We start from the raw sequence: 17515 nt of genomic DNA on the forward strand, positions 1-17515 counted from the left end.
AACCTGCCAACTAGGATTTGAATCATGGTGTATCAGACGAGAATTTAACTCAACATTGGCATGCACGCAAAAACATGTGTGACACAATCAAATATCGTATTTTTTTTGATAGATAAGAAATTTATTGATGCTCAGAAGAAGAGATGCAAAACTACAAAAAAAAAAAAAAAAAAGCATACTCATCTATCAAATATAGGCTCCGTTTGGCAAGCAAGTGAGTTTTTTTGGTGTTTGTCTAAAATTTTACTGTAACTTACTGTAGAAGTTTTTTAAGAAACTTTTGAAGTGTATAAATTTTTGAATATTTTAAAGTGTATAGTTTGAAAATTTTGGAAAGTTTTTTAAGATTACTGTAGTTGAAGTTTTTAAAAAATTTATAACAGACAAACTTGATAAAAAACTCAAGTGCCAAACAGGGCCATATAGCTTTCCTACGTGATTAAGGTAAAAGGTGTAATTTCCTTTTTTTTTTTTGGTTGTTATTATTAAAAATCGACCATCATAAAGTTGATGCTCTTCCGTCACCATGCCATCATCAACCGGTCCCACGGATGGTACAGTGGTTGATAACTTTCCTCGTATTCGGATAAAACGAGGAAACAAAATGTTGGATATGGTTGAGGCAGAGGTTCAAACAATTCAGCGGTCAATGCACGAAACGAAATCCAAACAAATCTTCAAATGGGATCCTGTTTTACCTCCTCACCAGAATCCGCCAGCCATATTCAAAGCACTGGTGTAAATATACAATAATGCCTACGAAGTTACTTTTATTACGAGGAAGTTGCATTCGACTTCAATTGAGAAACTAATTAATTGCATTGATATAAATTTTTATTTTTTTTTAAAAAAAAGTGTAATCTATCTTTAAACAAACAGGTCGTTCTTTTACGGATGGAAAATAAATATACTGTAGTAGTAAAAGATAAAATGAGTGTGATAAATTGGAGGAGTAGGAGAGAGAGAGAGAGAGAGAGAGGAGAGTAGTAGGGTTAAGTGTTGGTGTAAGGTCCGTTGAAGAGGGCGGGGGTTGTGGTTAAGGTCTGGTTAGGAAATAAGGCGATCCTTGTGTTTAGTTGGATGCGGCGAGAGCCACCTCTTTGGGGAGATTTGAAGTGGTCTTTAGGGGGTTCAGGTCCACTACGCTTTTCACTTGCCCCTTTCTCTCTCTCTCTCTCTCTCACTCTGCTTCTGCGCTGGCTTTTTGCCCTTTGTTTCACGTGCATACAAAACCCGCAACCCTTTTGCGTGTGCATCACATCCATCCACAAGTCAAAATTGTCAATTAAAATTACGGGTCTGGTACCTCACAAATTGAAAAAAAAAACCCGAATCCCAGTCACCAGTCATATAATATATATATATATATATATATATATATGTCACTAACTTGCGATGTACCGTACGCACAAATAAAATAAAATAAATAGAAAAATCAATTAATTGAATTTTATGCCAACAATTATACTTCATCATTATATGATATATATTCGTCGATAATATGGTGAAATTTGCATGGAGATAGTGAAACAACAAGTAAAGCTGATTTTATTAATTGCAGGATAAATATAATTTTTCGATAATTATCTAGAGGTGCGGCAAGCATTTATTGTGAATAAATAAAGCATTTGACCTAATCACATTATTTTTTACGAATGGTCGTATTTATTGCGAGTAAATAAAATCTATCGAATTAATCACGTTATTAAATATGTCAAATAATTGCTCTCAATTATATTTGTCATATAATTAAATCTTCTTTTAAATGACAAACTCATTTCATGTCTGCGAAGATAAAGATATAATTTTGTTGGTTGTAAAACTTTTGGTTGACAGACATATTAAGGGGATGACAAGACCTAAACCTAATGTTACAGCCTGCCTCCATGTTTCCGGGCAAATCCGGCTTTTTTCATCCTAACCATCGTACAAACCCAAATAGGTATCAGTATCACTAGGCTCCGGGGGAGTAATTAATGCAAACCGAGTTCCCGACCCGAAAGTCCAAAGGACGCTCCTGATGCGAGCGTGAGAAGAGAAGATACGCCTCCTTTCAGCCCTCACTGTCTCTATCTCTCTCTCACTCCGGTATCCGCATTGCGAAACACGCCACAAAACTCCCGCGGCCATGCAAAAATCCGAACCATCATGCTTACTCTCCTCACTTCACTCACCTGAGTCCTGACCCTCTTCCCCAGCACCCCCACCCCCACCCCCATCCTGAGTCTGTCTGTATCGTCGTCTCATCATCACCGAAACCAAAAATCACCAGCATTACCATAAACCATCATTCACCCCTCCAAATTCCTGTAATCCCATTCTCTTCATCCTCATCCTCCCACCCAATATTTTCCTAAAATTCCACCCCACCCCCCCCTCCCCTCATTATGACTCCCCTCTTCCTCATTAACGACGTTTTCTTTTAGAAGAAAACAACAAAAATTCATCCCTTATAAAAACCTCTCCTCTCTTACACTCCATCTGTTCACTACCAATTTCCATTTCCCAATACCCAAAGCCAGCACTCCTCAGTCACTTCTTTGTCCTTTTCACCGAGTCTTCCAGTGGTTTCCTCTTCTTCTCTTTCTCGTTTCCTGATTTAGTTCTCTGTAACGTATAAAATTCTCCGTTGTTGTGTTAGTGCGTGTGTTTTGTTTCAGCGGTTTGACGTCGTCGTTTTCCTAAATTAATTCTAAAAAGAAAATCCAAAAAAAAAAGGAGACAATGGCGGCCGCTTCCATGACGATTTCGGCGCCGGCCTCCCTCTACGTCGGCGACCTCCACCCTGACGTCACCGACGCCCAGCTTTTTGAGGCCTTCTCCGAATTCAAGTCTCTCACTTCCGTTCGTATCTGTCGCGACTCCTCCACTGGCCGTTCCCTCTGCTACGGCTACGTCAACTTCATCTCTCCCCAGGACGGTATATTTCATTGCTATCTAATTTTCTCTGTATACGTATTCGTCTGAGATCGTATACGGGTTAATTCGCTGACTCACTCACGCACACCTCCACCTCTGATACATGCATGCATGTAATGTGATGTCTGTGCTATGTATATGTACAACTTTTCTAATTGATTTGTATCTGCTGTAACGCCGAGTTGATTTATTCGTCCTTTGATGGAATTCATTTTTACTCTCTCTGAATTTGACCGAGTTGATATATATTTGATCAGGATGATTATTATTATTTTATTTGGTCACGCCTTCCTGATTGATCGGTAAATTTGTAATTTGTGCAATGTTTGGCAATGTTCATCTGAAGCACTGCAGCATCAAAACGCTTTTTTGTTGGTACACAGGAACTAGTTGTTCACTTATTATTTATCGATTATGATTGTATGTTGCTGTGATTGCTTTTCCTCAGAAAATTTATGCGAATCGAGAAGTGTGCCATGGATGAGTGTGGTTAACGTCATGGAATTTTGCGGGTGTAGATTTAGGTGTCTCCAGTTGACGGATAAATTGGTTTCTCGTCTGTTTATTATTATGATTGTTTGCCCCGTTGCAATTTCTTTGACATGTTTTTGTAGCCACACTCACTTATATGTCGGTTGATTGCTTTTTTGGGCCAAACTGTGCATCTTGTGCCATGCAGAAGTTTAGCTTATATATCTGACTGTACCTTGTGGTGGTTTGTAGTATTTTTCTAGTGGAATAAAGCCTTATCTTTTGATTTGTAAGTTATAAAATCATTTCACATTTTTGTGTTTGTTCATGGAACTTGTTGCGATACATCTTTTTTTATTGTGATTTATCAAAGTAAGGGTTTTTTTTTAATTTATGTTTAATCATGCTCTTTTTTCTTTTTGCCGCCAATTCTGAAAATTTGAGCAGCTTTTTGTGCAATTGGGGCAAGGAACCATTCTACATTAAATGGTAAAGCAATAAGGGTTATGTGGTCACATCGTGACCCAGAGGCAAGAAAAAGTGGAGTTGGCAATGTTTTTGTGAAGGTACATGTGTTCAATGTTTTATATCTTTTATTTATTGCTTGATATATGTGTCTTTTGCTACAAAAACATATTTACCAATCTGTTATCGTCTTCAGAATTTGGGTGACTCTATTGACAGCGCAAAGCTTCAAGAAATGTTTAAGCCATTTGGAAATATATTGTCCTGTAAAGTTGCCATTGCTGATGATGGGAATAGCAAAGGATATGGATTTGTTCAATTTGACTCCGAGGATGCTGCAAATTCTGCTATTGAGAAGCTCAATGGCTCAGTTATTGATGACAAAGAATTGTATGAGCGATTTCATTAATTCTTCTACAAATGCTGAAATATACTTCTGTCTTTGCTATAGTATAAGTAGATTAGCAATGTCGCACAATATGTCCACACCACAAATGCACTCTTGTGATTTTCAGATTATGGTCTTTTCCTACGATTTTTTATATTTGAATGTCTGCAATATCTTATGTGTAGGTTCGTTGGTAAGTTTGTCAAAAAGAGTGACCGAGTTTTACTCAATCCGAATGCTAAATATACAAATCTTTACATGAAGAACTTAGACCCTGAAATCACTGAAGACTACCTCAATGAAAAATTCTCTGAGTTTGGGAAAATTGTTAGCCTGGTCATCTCAAAGAGTGAAAATGGGGCTTCAAAAGGTTTTGGTTTTGTGAATTTCGAGAGTCCACATGATGCTAGGCGAGCAATGGAGGCCATGAATGGGTCACAACTTGGTAGGTTATGTTTTGTTGGCAATTGTATTTCTGAACAGATAATTGTTGCACATGATCTAATCTTTGAACATGTTGGATATATTGTGTAGGCTCGAATGTACTATATGTCGCCAGGGCACAGAAGAAAGCAGAGCGTGAAGAGTTCCTGCGCCGTCAGTTTGAGGAGAGGAAAAGGGAGCGAGTGTTGAAGTATCAGGTTCCCTGACTCCCGGTTTTCTAGGTGGTTTGAATATTACTTATTGGTTTCCTTTTTCTAACCATACTTGGTCAAACTTGCTCATCTCAGGGTTCAAATGTGTATGTCAAGAACATAGATGATGCAGTAACTGATGAAGAGCTGCGTGAACACTTCAGTTCATGTGGCACGATTACTTCTGCGAAACTTATGAGGGATGATAAAGGAATCAGCAAGGGCTTTGGATTTGTTTGCTTCTCCAATCCCGAGGAGGCTTTCAATGCTGTGAATACCTTTCATGGTGAGTATGTGAATCTGTTGTTCTTTTCCATATTATGGTGAAATTTAGGTGTTAAAAGGTGTTTCAAATCTGGAAAGTTAACTTATTATGAATCTGAGTCAAATAGGGAAAGTACGCAAGTTGTATTTGGGATGACTGAGGAAATTAAACCTCAGTCATGTCCAAGTATCATCATTGTTTGGTGAATCTGAGAATAGTGTTGCTGTGCATCAGTTGATACTTCATTCATTGCGACCTATATTACAACTGTATTCCCTGAGTACTTAGGAGCAGCTATGCATGAAAGCTACCATTTTTAGGTCTATACCTGTTTCATTTTTTAGCAACCAGAAATGGCCTTATTTGCGAATCATATGGAAGACTTAACTCTTTTTCCAATTTGTGATGCTTCACTTTTTCATTTGCTTCAGCATGTGTGCATGTCCAAAGTATGATAATTGCTATGATATTCCAGGCCTCATGTCCCCTCCTTCCATATCTTTTTTCCACGACATTTGAAATTGCAAAGCTAGTGACAATTCTTTCTCTGAGAATCCTCTAATGAAGGAACTTTTTTTTTTTTGTTATAAAAATTTTGTACAGGATCTATGTTCCATAAAAAGCCATTGTATGTTGCAATTGCTCAAAGAAAAGATGAGAGACAGGCCCAGTTACAGCTACAATATGGGCAAATGGCAGGAATAGCTGGACCTTCCACTGTTATTCCAGGTGGATATCCACCACTTTACTACCCAGCACCTTCTGTTGTTCCTCCAGTCGCTGGACAAACAGGTCTAATGTATCAGCCCATAGGAATGAGGCCAGGATGGAGGCCTAATAGTTTTACAAATTCAAGCAGACCTGCTTTCCAACCAGCTCAAGTTCCCTTGGTTAGTTTTTTTATAATTTGAATAGCTGGGGTCATAATGTTTTCTCTTTTCACACACGAAAAACATGAGCTTTTTTGTGCCACTGTGTTGGACAGTATGAAGTTAGTTCATAGCTGCGAGGGAATACAATTGTGTCAAAAGATTCTGCATTTGTAGTCATGTCTATTTTAATTAGTTGGTTATCTGTTATCTGTTACAGATTCCTAATGCTCCAAGACAGCATAGGCAGAACAGAGGAAGGATGGGTGGGCATACGCATCCACAAGGTGGTGGTCAGAGTGTTTCATATGTGCCACATGCACAACAGTCTGGTCAGTTTATGGCTTCATCGAGAGAATCAGGCAATCAGCAGGTATGTTTGTGATTAAATATCTCGTCTCACTTATTCTAATATCCTCAGCAGTTATTTAGTTCTCTTAGTATTCCATTAATCACCATGCAGATGTTCACACACTTACCTTATTGGTCTGTGTATATGCCTGCATATGCAAGATCATGGTTTCCTAATTTTTGTATTAAACTAAGTTTTCGTCTGCAGACACATAAGTTCCAAATCTGTTACCGTGTTATGTTTAAAGTTGATGTTTTTTTGGTATCTATTTTGTCCAACCTACCCTCATTAGGACCAAATCTTCATAGAGATGATTATGAGCTTAGTAATAGGTGGTTTCTATAGTGAAAGGAAGCTTTAGAGCCTCTTTTCTGGTAAATTGTGCTGACGCAGATGCACACGCTTTTATGTGTGCGATATTAATTTCTATCTTATGAGATTCACGGCCAAGATTTGTCAATACTCTTTCTCCTGAATAAATTTACAGAATTGATGCATTTGTAAGAATACAAAATTTTCATATCCTCTTTGCTTAGTTGCTACAATGCATGATGATTAACGTTTACATTGACATAAACGACAGACAAAAGAATCATTTGATCACTAAGTTACTTCTTTGTTTCCAGGTTTACATGCAAATTTCCTTGTTTATGTTTAAGAATTGTGCGATGCTTGTTTAGAAAATATGCACATTTTGATGTATAATGCAGCGTGCTAAGTACAACCCAACTGGTCGTGTGCGGGAGATGAATAAGGCATCTGCTGTACCTTCTGCTAATGCAAGTGCTGCTCAACCTGTGCCCATTGTATCTGGGCTGGAGGGGTCACAAATGTTAAGTAGTATGCTTGCTGCTGCTTCTCCTGAAAATAGGAAGCAAATCCTAGGGGAGCGCCTTTTTCCTCTTGTCAACCAGCACAAGGTGAAGTTCATTGTTGCAATTCTTTTCTCATTCTTTCTGAGCTCATGATGCCTTTTTTTTTAATCTTTATTTAATTAGCATTGAAATGCGGTAATTTAACTTTCCAATGACGACATTACATTTTTGATTAGTTATAACCATTTACTTTGTGGTTCTTGCAGCCTGATCTTGCTGCAAAAGTAACGGGTATGCTTTTGGAGATGGACAACTCAGAGCTACTCCTCCTGCTGGAATCACCAGAATCACTGGCTGCCAAGGTGGAAGAAGCTGTTGAGGTGCTAAAGCTGTCAAAGTCCAAAGTATCTAGCAGCCAAGAAGCACTTCATTCAAATTACCTCTCCGCTGGGGTTGCTGTTAATTGAGGCTAATAGCCTGATTGAGTGCAGTAAGTTGGAGAAGTTAGAGAGCTTGTGAATGCTGGAGCTTTGAGTGAGCAAGGTTTTGAGAGTGACTATTGATGAAACTCTATTTCTTTGATGAAAATTAGGCCAGCTATTTTCTTAAAAGGGGCGTAAAATTGAGAGAAACGTTATGGATAGTCTTGTAAAAGTTTTCTTCTTATATAGGGAGCTTAACTGATAACTTGAAGGAGATTGTTGCAAACCTGAGTCTTTAGCGATAGTGTAGAATAAATAAGACCTTACATGATGGTTTTTCTTCTCCTAAATTTCTGCTTATTTGTGATTTGTTGATTTTTGGTAGAGCAAGAAATGCAGTACGGTTGGTGAACTAGAGTTCACCGGCCATGTTAAGTGCTCACTGGGAAGATTTTTCTTTCCCACAGTAATCTCTACAGACATGATTTTTGTGAAAAGGTCAATCCTATGTGGACGACGGTTATTTGCAGAGGTGGGTGAAACTGAAACCAGTAGCATCGAGCTTGGGGGCTATGATTTAGTCGTAGCTTGTGCCGATTCATTTTGATCGAATGGGTTTTTTTTTTGGGGGGGGCTTTATCATGATATATTTCAGCTGGGATGTTGGGCTCGAACTGTCAAGTCCATCGATTGCGCATGGCATGTCCTCTCGAATGCATACTATGAAGTAGAACCGCACAAAAGTTGGTTTCTCGACAGATTTGAGTGCACATGTCTGCTCGTTTAGCCGTCTGTCTAGCAAATTCCAATCCTGCAAAAGAACCAGAGTAGTAGGGTTGTTGTAGTTGTCTCCACAACCAAAAACCTGCGGAATGGAAACACCCTAAGTTGAGGTCAGCGCTTTGAATCCTATGACCGAAACGCAGAATGATGTTTGATGTCTGTAATGCTGTCTGGCTGCCTCCCTTCCACCGGATCTATTTGGAGAAGTCGTGAGATACAGCATCCTGAAAGATGGCAGCATTCCTGAATTGATTTCCCAATGCCAGCCATTGCTTTGACTAGCAATGATTAAAAAACAAAACGTGGGAAGCAATCAGCAATTAGGTCCGTCTTTATATTGCAATCTGCAAGTTTGCAACCACCCACCCAACCCCCCGGGCGGGAGTATTCTTAGTCGTGTTTTCAAAATTTACAGGTTTGAGTACTTAATTTCATGCGATTTTTGATTAACACAGCAATCAAATCAAGTACAAAATCTTCAAGCAGACTATATATATATATATATCTAAATTTTCAAATATAGGCTATGTTGGAAGGGTTGAGCATTAAAGTTTGCAATTCTCGTGAACTTTCCATTACCGTGGTCATTTTTTTTTTTTCCTGTTTTTCTTTTCTACAACAATACTAAGTATGACCACATGTGACTTTAAACTTGACATGGTAGTTTCTGAAACTTGACAGATAAAATAGATGGGGTGACCGTTACTTCATGACGAGAATGCTTCAGGACCATCAATTATCTCATGTACACGATGAGTCCTCTTTAGCACTTTTTCATTAAACCTACTGAAGCTCGAATTTTATTACCATACAAAACCCGGAAGACTTAAAAAAGTTAAGCAGCAATAAAAAGCCACAAGCAAAATCGCGAGAAACCTTGTAAAACTCGTTCTCCCACTAGAGTGGAGGTAGTAAACAGAAAATGGCAAATTTTAAATTTTTTTTGGTGCTCGTGATGACGACAGCCCGAATGCAGCTTATACGTACATCCCCCTCGGAGCCAGCCCGCAGCCCGCAAGCCGCAAGGAGCGGATTATTGTAACTCTCTCTCTCTCTCTCTCTTTTTTTTTTTAACACTTCATGCCAACCAGTACTAACAGTTGTAGTATTATGCCAAGTACAAGGAAACTTTGTCCAATGAATGCCTAATTATAACCTGCAGCTGATATCCTTTTATAAGCATGAATGCGAAATGCAATGCCAACAGACTTAACCTGTTGAACCTTTCACACATACTTTCCACTCAAAGTGAGCATCTGATCCCAAGCATGTCTTTTTCACGTCTTTCCATCTCACTAGTATCCATATGCAGAATCCCTTTACAGTCTCCTTGAATCATCAAAACTGAAAGGGTCTTCTTGCTATACATATACCTCTTTATTCTCTTCGTATCCACAGATTATCTGGATATTCAGAGATCACAGATATTCGCACTTTATTGCATTCCTTTCAAAATATACTAAGATATGTTGTGCAGCCTTATCTTGAATGCTGATGGCAGCATGCCACCAGCAATAAAGGTGCAACATGGTTTAGGATCACTTGCGCACTTTGGAGCACGTTCTTCATCAACATGTCCAGAGCTCTCTCCAGGCACCTGTGGCAAAGACTAGATGGGAGTACAATTGAGAGGAGAGACCATGAGACGAGGTGAACAATAGTATTAGAAGAAGTTAGGTTAAAAGGGAGTGTCTGGTTCAACCAGAGTCCCTCACTTCTTGGCAAGTCTTCGAGTGATGCAAGTGCCAGGCACCCAGTGTGATGGTTGCAAAACCATGCGTTGCAAGGAAGGCATAACTCTGAGGATAAGGTAAGAGCTCCCGTTGAAGGAATCAAAATAGAGTTTCTGAGAGTTTGGGTCACAACGTACATGATAATCTGAATCACCACAGGAAGAATTGATGCTTAATGGATGTGGAATTTCTAGAGAGCCACAGCTTGGGCAAGTTTTCTGGGGTGAAGAATAATGAAAGAAGTGGAGAAATAGCAGATACACGCACAAACTAGATAGTTTCCACTGGGAAATACTCATGGTCATGTTGTAGGAGAATGGGAAGAGGTCGAAAACACAGCCATACAAACAAGAAAGCGGGGGTTAGATAAAGGCTAAGCAAAAACAATAATATGTGAAATGAAAATGAAAAAGTTGGTGGACGAATCCTTGGTAACAATAATGAGAATATTGCAATCATATGTTACTGGATTCTTAGACTATTTTGCCCAGGACTTAGAGACTAGTATTAAAAATATGCTTTCCTTACAACTGAATGTTTACCAGTTAAATTACCCATTGGCCCCATGCTTTGATGAAAAGGTAAGCAAACGGAACAATTTAACAAAGAAGGAATATGAGAATTAATTCTTACAACAAATGAGATTTGGAAAAGAAACTTCCTGACAGAAATTATGAAGTCAAAGGTGAAGCATTTACGCATCTAATAAATACACTTAATGTGCAAGTACAATCAATCACCATATATTAACAATGCAACTTATGCAAGATAGAAAATTCTGTGTAATATAAAATTCAATTACCGCTAATGAGAGTGAAGTGGAAGAAAACTGCTTACTCGTATAGTGATCTGCTCCTGCACAGTGGATAATGCTGTAAAGAAAGTGATAATCATGTAGGGAGACCCCTGCATGTTTGGATTGCTTTTTTTTCTTTTTGTTTGGGAGGGGGGGGGGGGGTGTTGGGGGGACTGCTCGGATATCTGACTTACCCAGTGCAAAACCAAAGTGTTAAGCATGGTGAGACAGTATAGCAGTTCAACTCAATATCCTTATACAATTTTCTTCAACTAACCTCCACGTAATTGACAGCGGTTTTCCTAAGTATCATGTTCAATTTGATTCTTTTATAACTCTTCATGGTTTCACTTCTAATTCAAACTACAGCAGCAATAGATAACACAGAGTGCTGTTCCCACAGATTTCAGAAATATGATCTCATGACAAAGAAGATTTTGAAGGATCTAAACAACATGTAATAGTTACAATAAATGGAGCATTTAATAAAAATGTAACTAGGAAGGACTTTTCCAGCGGATAGAAAAAAGAGGCAGCTTGGGGACAATAATAAGAAGAAAATACAGTATCTTATCAGTTTCGTCCATGATGTTGCAGATTCCTATTTTTTATGAAATTGCATCACAGGCATCAGGAATCTAATTATCCTTCAATGACTTTAACTGGAGATCTGCACGAAAACAGTTACAATATCGATTAAGCTAATTTTGAGGAGAATTGAGGCTAGAATATGGAAGTTTGGTAGGGGAAACTAAAAAAGCCACCGAAAAACTAAAATGCAATAAACATGTTACATACCCAAATGGGCTTTGTTTGATAGACAGTAGTTCAACATCCAACTGCATTTCAATAAGAGTTAACATAGTAAGAATAGTAGAGATAGGGTTGTAAACGATTCCTCTAAAAGAAAAAGAGGTAACAGCATTCTGAATTGAATAGGCTAAAAAATTCAAGACAAACAAAATTTTCAATTATATTTTCATACGATAGCAGCAGTATAGGAAAACTGAGGTCAGTCACTGTTGTGTTGAACTGTTAATGAGCTTGGAAAAATTAAATACGGAATAACTTCATTATTCCCCATCAACCAAGCTGCATGATACTTGTTATTCAGTTCAAGCCCAACTGATAACCTAAGGGTCACATTATTAGGACATGCAAACCGAGAATCAAATTTACACTCTCGGCATTGTTGATATCCAATTAACCATTGCATACTGACAGAAGAACTTAGTCAATAACCAGATCACTGCAAGGGTATAGGATCTTGATTGAAACTGCATTGGAGGACGACAATCCAACACATTAAAGACGAGGTAACGTAGTTTCTAGTATTTGTCATACTTCACAAAGCATGAATGTTGATCAACTTATTTTGCACGCCCATAAATCTAACAGCAGGAAAAAACCCCATATCTATGGATACCGTATTCGTTCAATATCATGAGAACAATGTTTTCTGAAAACAAAATCAAATGTTAAGACAAGTGAATGGAGGCAAATTTACCATTCTAATCAGGGAAACCTTCACAGATGCTAGTAAGCCCAAAGAAAGTAAATTGTAGATGGAATGAAATTTCACTCTCCTCTCTGGTATTGTAAATCTTTTATTCTTTTTTGAGTTACCTTTCACCATTTTGGTTTACGATTCCATGCAGGTTGAAGACAGAGGTTAGCTGCCTACAATCAATATGGAATGGACGGTACATGTGGCATAGTGGGTCAGGTAAGCATAGAAGCCTAGTTGAGGACAGCTTTTTAGGATGTATTGTAACTTTTTATCAGCCTACTATTATATCTTGGCTTGTTACAGAAGATAAACTTCTTTTTAAGGATAATTCTCATAGAGATGTTCGCAAGATTTTCAAGTTTCCTTTGCTGTATTTTTCAAGGATGAATGATGTTGGTCTGACTTGGAATCAATCTTTTTCCCAGAGGTGTATTACCTAATGGAAGCAGAAAGACCAATCTTTATTTGGTATTATTGCCGAACCTTTTCTGGTTACAAAAGAATTACATAAGCAAAGAACTTAAGAACATTAAAATCTCATTACTGTTTTTGAAAGTAGATTAAACTCAATCTAGAGTATTGACAAAGAGTTAAGAAGTCATTTCACTTTTAAAAGTTATCTTCTGCAGGTTGACTTGAGTGCATCATATTGTTTAGACTTGCTGAATCAAATAGTTATCTTTCATTATACAGTGTTATAAACATGTGTTCCAGATATAGTTGCTGACCAACAATTGTTTTGCCAGTTGAATTCAAAGAATTTATAATAAGTAAAAGTGATCTAAACACACTGCAGTATTTCTGTATCCAGGTGTTTGATTTATCTCTCTGTTATTCTGGAAGTGCTAAAATGGTTCTTAGATAATAAATTAACTGAAAATGTTCTTCATTTCAGACATGTTACAACAGGAGATTCACGTGCCATCTCAGAGACTCACACTCTATTGAGAATACACTAGTTACCTTGATAGTTTTGTGGTTCCCAACTAACCTTCATAATCTAAAGCCTAACGGTGCAATGTGTGATGCACAAAAATATTTTACCTCAATGGTTGCATTTGGAGGAATTTCCTGAATGCCTTTGCTTCCATAAGCTAGCTCAGGAGGAACTATCAGCAACCGCTGCAAGAAATAAATAAACGTCTGAAATTATCTTTTTGACCAAATCATCAAAGATATATCGCTTTATGTGGATTTTGGTTCAATTTGCACAACCATCAATAGATAAGAGTCCCAAATATATGCATTTTAGTTAAAACAAGTTAACTAAAAAGGGTGATTCTACTGAACTCCATGGCCTTTATTACAACTGCAAAGCACTACCCAGACTTTTTTTTTAAAATTATACTGACTTTCGGTTAAGTTGTTATGGTATCATAATTACCCTTACAATGTCAGGAAAGAGCACATTATCGGAATACAGAAACATGCTAACTTACAAAAGTTAGCTAAGAAAGTTCTGTGTCATTTCAAAAGATTCAGGAAGATCTCTATAATTATGAGAAAGCACCAGTAAGTGTACTCTCAGCCTTGTTATCTGTGTTGTGAGCTCTTTGTTATTCAATAACAAAGAGCTAAGATAATGGAGTCTTTAGAGCAAAAGAAATAGGCTTCTTATGGAGCCCGACATAGGAACTACTAAGAAAGAAACATGCAGTTTCCTCGTACAGTAGTATGAGTTCTAGCAACTCTAAACACCATATGTAATATATGAAGAGGCACAATGAGTTCATTATCTCTTACCTGGCCTCCTACTCGCATGCCTTGAACACCCAAGTCTAATCCTTTAAGCACGATTCCTCTCTCCGATTGACCAACATCAAATCCATAAGGCTGCATCAAGTTGAAAGCCATATATAGTTAAAGAATAGTTATTGGTCGTGATCCAAATTTATGCCATCCGTAGAGGCCTGTTGATGATGTTCTGCTAACAATTGAATCTGACAGCTACTCGAAATGCTCAATATCAATGCAGATGTTGTTAAAGAAAAAATAAAGGTATTTTTTCTTTTCGTCGAAAGATGAAGAAGGTATTTCTAGTAAAATCAGTTCATGGGAATATGCAATGACATGAGAAACTTCTCCAAGCGCGTTGTGAATAGATTTGTGTTTCCAGTACAGTTTTTGCATGTGGTATCAGAAAAGTTGCATATGTCCATTAATAGAGAACCAGTAGACACTAATTCACAATGTCAGCCTTACTGTTCCACCACCAACACCAAGCCCTTGTCTGCTGGTCATAAATGTCACACCCTTCCATTTAGCAACATAGTGGACCTACATAAGTTGTTTTGAAACAGCAGTTAGCTGAGAGTGTAAGCATGGCAGAAATGTGAATATTCCTAACAATATGAAACTGTAAAACTTCATAATAAACATATAGAACCAGAAGGAGATACTGTAAATGATGGGAACAAAACTATTGGGACACAATATTAGATGAATGTATACCTTCATTAAGGTTTTGCAAATGACTTTGCATGATCAGATAAGATAAACCAGTCACGAGGCGGTTTGCCTCTCAGGTAAACATGTACTAGAGTCAAACAACTATAATCATAGCAACAAGAAAGCTGGTAGAAATATGTGCTAAACAGAGTTATTGTGAAATTCACTCAACAGTTTCTGTTGGCAAATAACTGGGCCGAACAGAGCACAAAGATGAACCAAGACTAACAAGAAGAAAGACTAAAGCATGAAAAAGGTGTCTCAGCATTTTTGAGTTTTATCTTTAATTCAAAGCTATAATAACCACTTCATGAATAAACCGTTCTGCCACATACTGATGATTTTCTGAAGGGCTTCAATAAAAGCATTCTGATTTATGAAATACATTTAACTGTTTGAAAAAAGCAAACTATAGAACTTACAACAGAGATGCCAATAAAATGTGTAAGTACTCCAACAGTTTGCATAACTATCATATATTATAAGGCATAAAAACTTAAATATAGAAAAAGTTAACTGTGCCACAGCCGTACTGCAACCCGAGATCCCTTCACAGCCTCAGCTCCACCGCCAATCTTTAAATCATAATATCTGAGAGACATTTCGACCCAAAGTACCAAGTCAAGTTTTTGCTTGAAAGTACTAGCAATTGCATACAGGAATACAAGTTGATTACTGGAGTAACATAAATATGCCTTAAGAGTATCAAGGCTCTCAAAAACAAACAAGAAGAATCATAATGATCGGTTACCAACTTTAAACCATTAGGCAGGGTTGTAAATTCACTCTCTGGTACTTTTGCTCCTTTAAGCTGCAGCGAGCAAATAAATCTTCTGTTTGTGAGTTGTGAATGGGAAGCTTCAGCGTAATGAAATCATGTATTATCAACTAAATTATCAATTAAGTTAGCAACGATTTAAAAAAAAAAAAAAAATTGAACTTAAAAGGATCTTACGGCTCTTCTGCTTGTGCTAACAGCTCCAGCTACATCAGAGACAAGAAAGCCAGTGGCTGGTAATGACAGAAACCAAAACCATACAAACATTATGCCATGCATGCTGTAGATGAAACAAATGTAGCAGAAAAACTGAACCATTATTTTCCCTGAGGTCAGTTAAACAGGAAAGCAGTATACAACACATGACCACCAACGCTTGCACTTAACTAAAACTCGATTGATGGAGCATATAGGAGAGAACCAAAAACCAAAAAAAAAAAAGGGAATGGAAAGATCAATAGTCTAATTGAATGGTGGTATCAAGTGTGAGGCATGTTGAATAATGGAAAAAGTAACTACAAACAACAAGAACATGAAGCAATATATCTCCATCAAGGAAATTAAAAATGTATCAGCAGATGTTTCATTTAGAACTTTGATGAAAAATGACATCTTCCACAATTATACTCAGTTGCTCCTCTAATCATATCAGAAGAAAAGCAAAAACAACAAGGATCCTCTCTGTTAACCATAAGACTATCTATGTTCAAGAACAATTCTACAACTAGCCCAACAGTTACATAAATCAAGTGAAATAACAACAATGGTCGTACGAGGCAAGAAGGCTAACCGGATGCAAGAAGATAGCCCATGAACACCCTCCTTCCTTCTTGCTCTAATGACAGTTTTCCCTCAGTAGCCTCTGATGCAGATGATAGTGCGCACTGAGAAGGCTTGAATGATGCATTCTGCTTCAAGGGTCTTTTCCCTGCGGAATCAAAATTGAATCTTGAGTTTCACGGATAATCTTGACGAGCTTATTAAAGCCGTATATTTGTTTCCTTTTCTTGGTGAGGGTGCGGGAGAGGAAGGAAGATAACCTGTGATGGCAGTGGAAGTGAGTGAGTGGGGAAAGAGGGGAGGTCTGAGTGGATGGGTGAGGCATTGGAGGAGGACCGACTCCATTAAAATTGCGAGTTTTCAGAAGTGGCAGTTAACGGGATTCTAAGGTTGTTAAAGCTTGGCGGGACGGGGAGGGAGATTGGGAGAGAGAGAGAGAGGATTGGATAATATCTTAAGCTCAGCCACAATTTGGCTGTTCAGTTTTCATACACTCTTTATGTTATGATAGAGTAGTAGTATCCTTAGTTCCCAATTCAGTCATACAGAGGGCGGGGACCGTTTCACTTTCACGCCTTCTCTGGTTCGCTATTAAGGCGTCAGAATTGACATCCAGAATTGAGCGAAGCTCTAAGATTCGGTAAATTTTTCCCTTCTTGTTTCAAAATCTTGTTACCTTTGCCAGAGCAATGTTTATTACTACTAACAATATTTCCGCATTTGTCATTATCGGCATTTCCAACACAAACCTCTGCGGATCCCATCAGCTGTTTTTTACTTTTCTCTTTGTAGCAGTCTTATCTTAACTACTTTCCCTTCTAGGTTGATCTACATGTATAAACAAGGTTCCTTAGATTTGCAGTAGTTCATTTCTCATACGGTGCAGGTAATTGGATTAATCCACATTGGTGCTGTTGAGGTCTTGTAGGCGTATTTTGCACATCTTCTGTTTGAACAAAAGACGCACGCATATAATCCCTAGCTTTCTTCTTTTGAGGGGGGCTTTGGTTCTTTATCTACTTTTTTGTTTCCATTCAATGTAGAGATAAATGTATTGTCATTTATCGTTTACAATAAGGACAGCAA

The 17515-nt window shown here is 37.9% G+C and overlaps 2 protein-coding genes across 2 annotated transcripts; one reads left to right on the plus strand and one right to left on the minus strand.

Moving 5' to 3' along the window:
- The first annotated feature begins 2102 nt into the window (after nucleotides 1-2102).
- Nucleotides 2103-7887, plus strand: LOC113694493 (polyadenylate-binding protein 7). The gene is made up of 10 exons (XM_027213310.2): nucleotides 2103-2920; nucleotides 3838-3956; nucleotides 4052-4245; nucleotides 4429-4688; nucleotides 4778-4884; nucleotides 4975-5164; nucleotides 5747-6033; nucleotides 6233-6385; nucleotides 7075-7284; nucleotides 7446-7887. Exons 1-10 carry the CDS (start codon nucleotides 2725-2727, stop codon nucleotides 7644-7646), a joined length of 1917 nt encoding a protein of 638 aa, XP_027069111.2. The 5' UTR covers nucleotides 2103-2724; the 3' UTR covers nucleotides 7647-7887.
- Nucleotides 7888-11317: 3430 nt separating this feature from the next.
- On the minus strand, nucleotides 11318-16921 carry LOC113695660 (peptidyl-prolyl cis-trans isomerase FKBP16-4, chloroplastic). The gene is made up of 10 exons (XM_027214790.2): nucleotides 16690-16921; nucleotides 16440-16577; nucleotides 15827-15882; nucleotides 15627-15682; nucleotides 15405-15462; nucleotides 14626-14700; nucleotides 14167-14256; nucleotides 13468-13545; nucleotides 11712-11752; nucleotides 11318-11583 (listed from the first exon to the last, which is right to left on the minus strand). The coding sequence occupies exons 1-10, from the start codon at nucleotides 16772-16774 to the stop codon at nucleotides 11556-11558; spliced, it is 705 nt and encodes a 234-aa protein (XP_027070591.1). The 5' UTR covers nucleotides 16775-16921; the 3' UTR covers nucleotides 11318-11555.
- Nucleotides 16922-17515: the final 594 nt, after the last annotated feature.

This window comes from Coffea arabica, chromosome 6c, assembly GCF_036785885.1.
Source record: "Coffea arabica cultivar ET-39 chromosome 6c, Coffea Arabica ET-39 HiFi, whole genome shotgun sequence".
NCBI classification, from domain to species: Eukaryota; Viridiplantae; Streptophyta; class Magnoliopsida; order Gentianales; family Rubiaceae; genus Coffea; species Coffea arabica.

Excerpts from the sequence above, each read along its gene's own strand:
- LOC113694493 (XM_027213310.2), top strand. The coding sequence starts at position 2,725 with ATGGCGGCCGCTTCCATGACGATTTCGGCGCCGGCCTCCCTCTACGTC. Across the intron at positions 4,246-4,428 it reads GTTATTGATGACAAAGAATT|GTTCGTTGGTAAGTTTGTCA; the intron begins GTATGAGCGATT and ends TCTTATGTGTAG. Across the intron at positions 7,285-7,445 it reads CTCTTGTCAACCAGCACAAG|CCTGATCTTGCTGCAAAAGT; the intron begins GTGAAGTTCATT and ends TGGTTCTTGCAG.
- LOC113695660 (XM_027214790.2), bottom strand. The coding sequence starts at position 16,774 with ATGGAGTCGGTCCTCCTCCAATGCCTCACCCATCCACTCAGACCTCCC. Across the intron at positions 16,578-16,689 it reads CACTTCCACTGCCATCACAG|GGAAAAGACCCTTGAAGCAG; the intron begins GTTATCTTCCTT and ends TTGATTCCGCAG. Across the intron at positions 14,257-14,625 it reads TTGGTGTTGGTGGTGGAACA|CCTTATGGATTTGATGTTGG; the intron begins GTAAGGCTGACA and ends AACTTGATGCAG.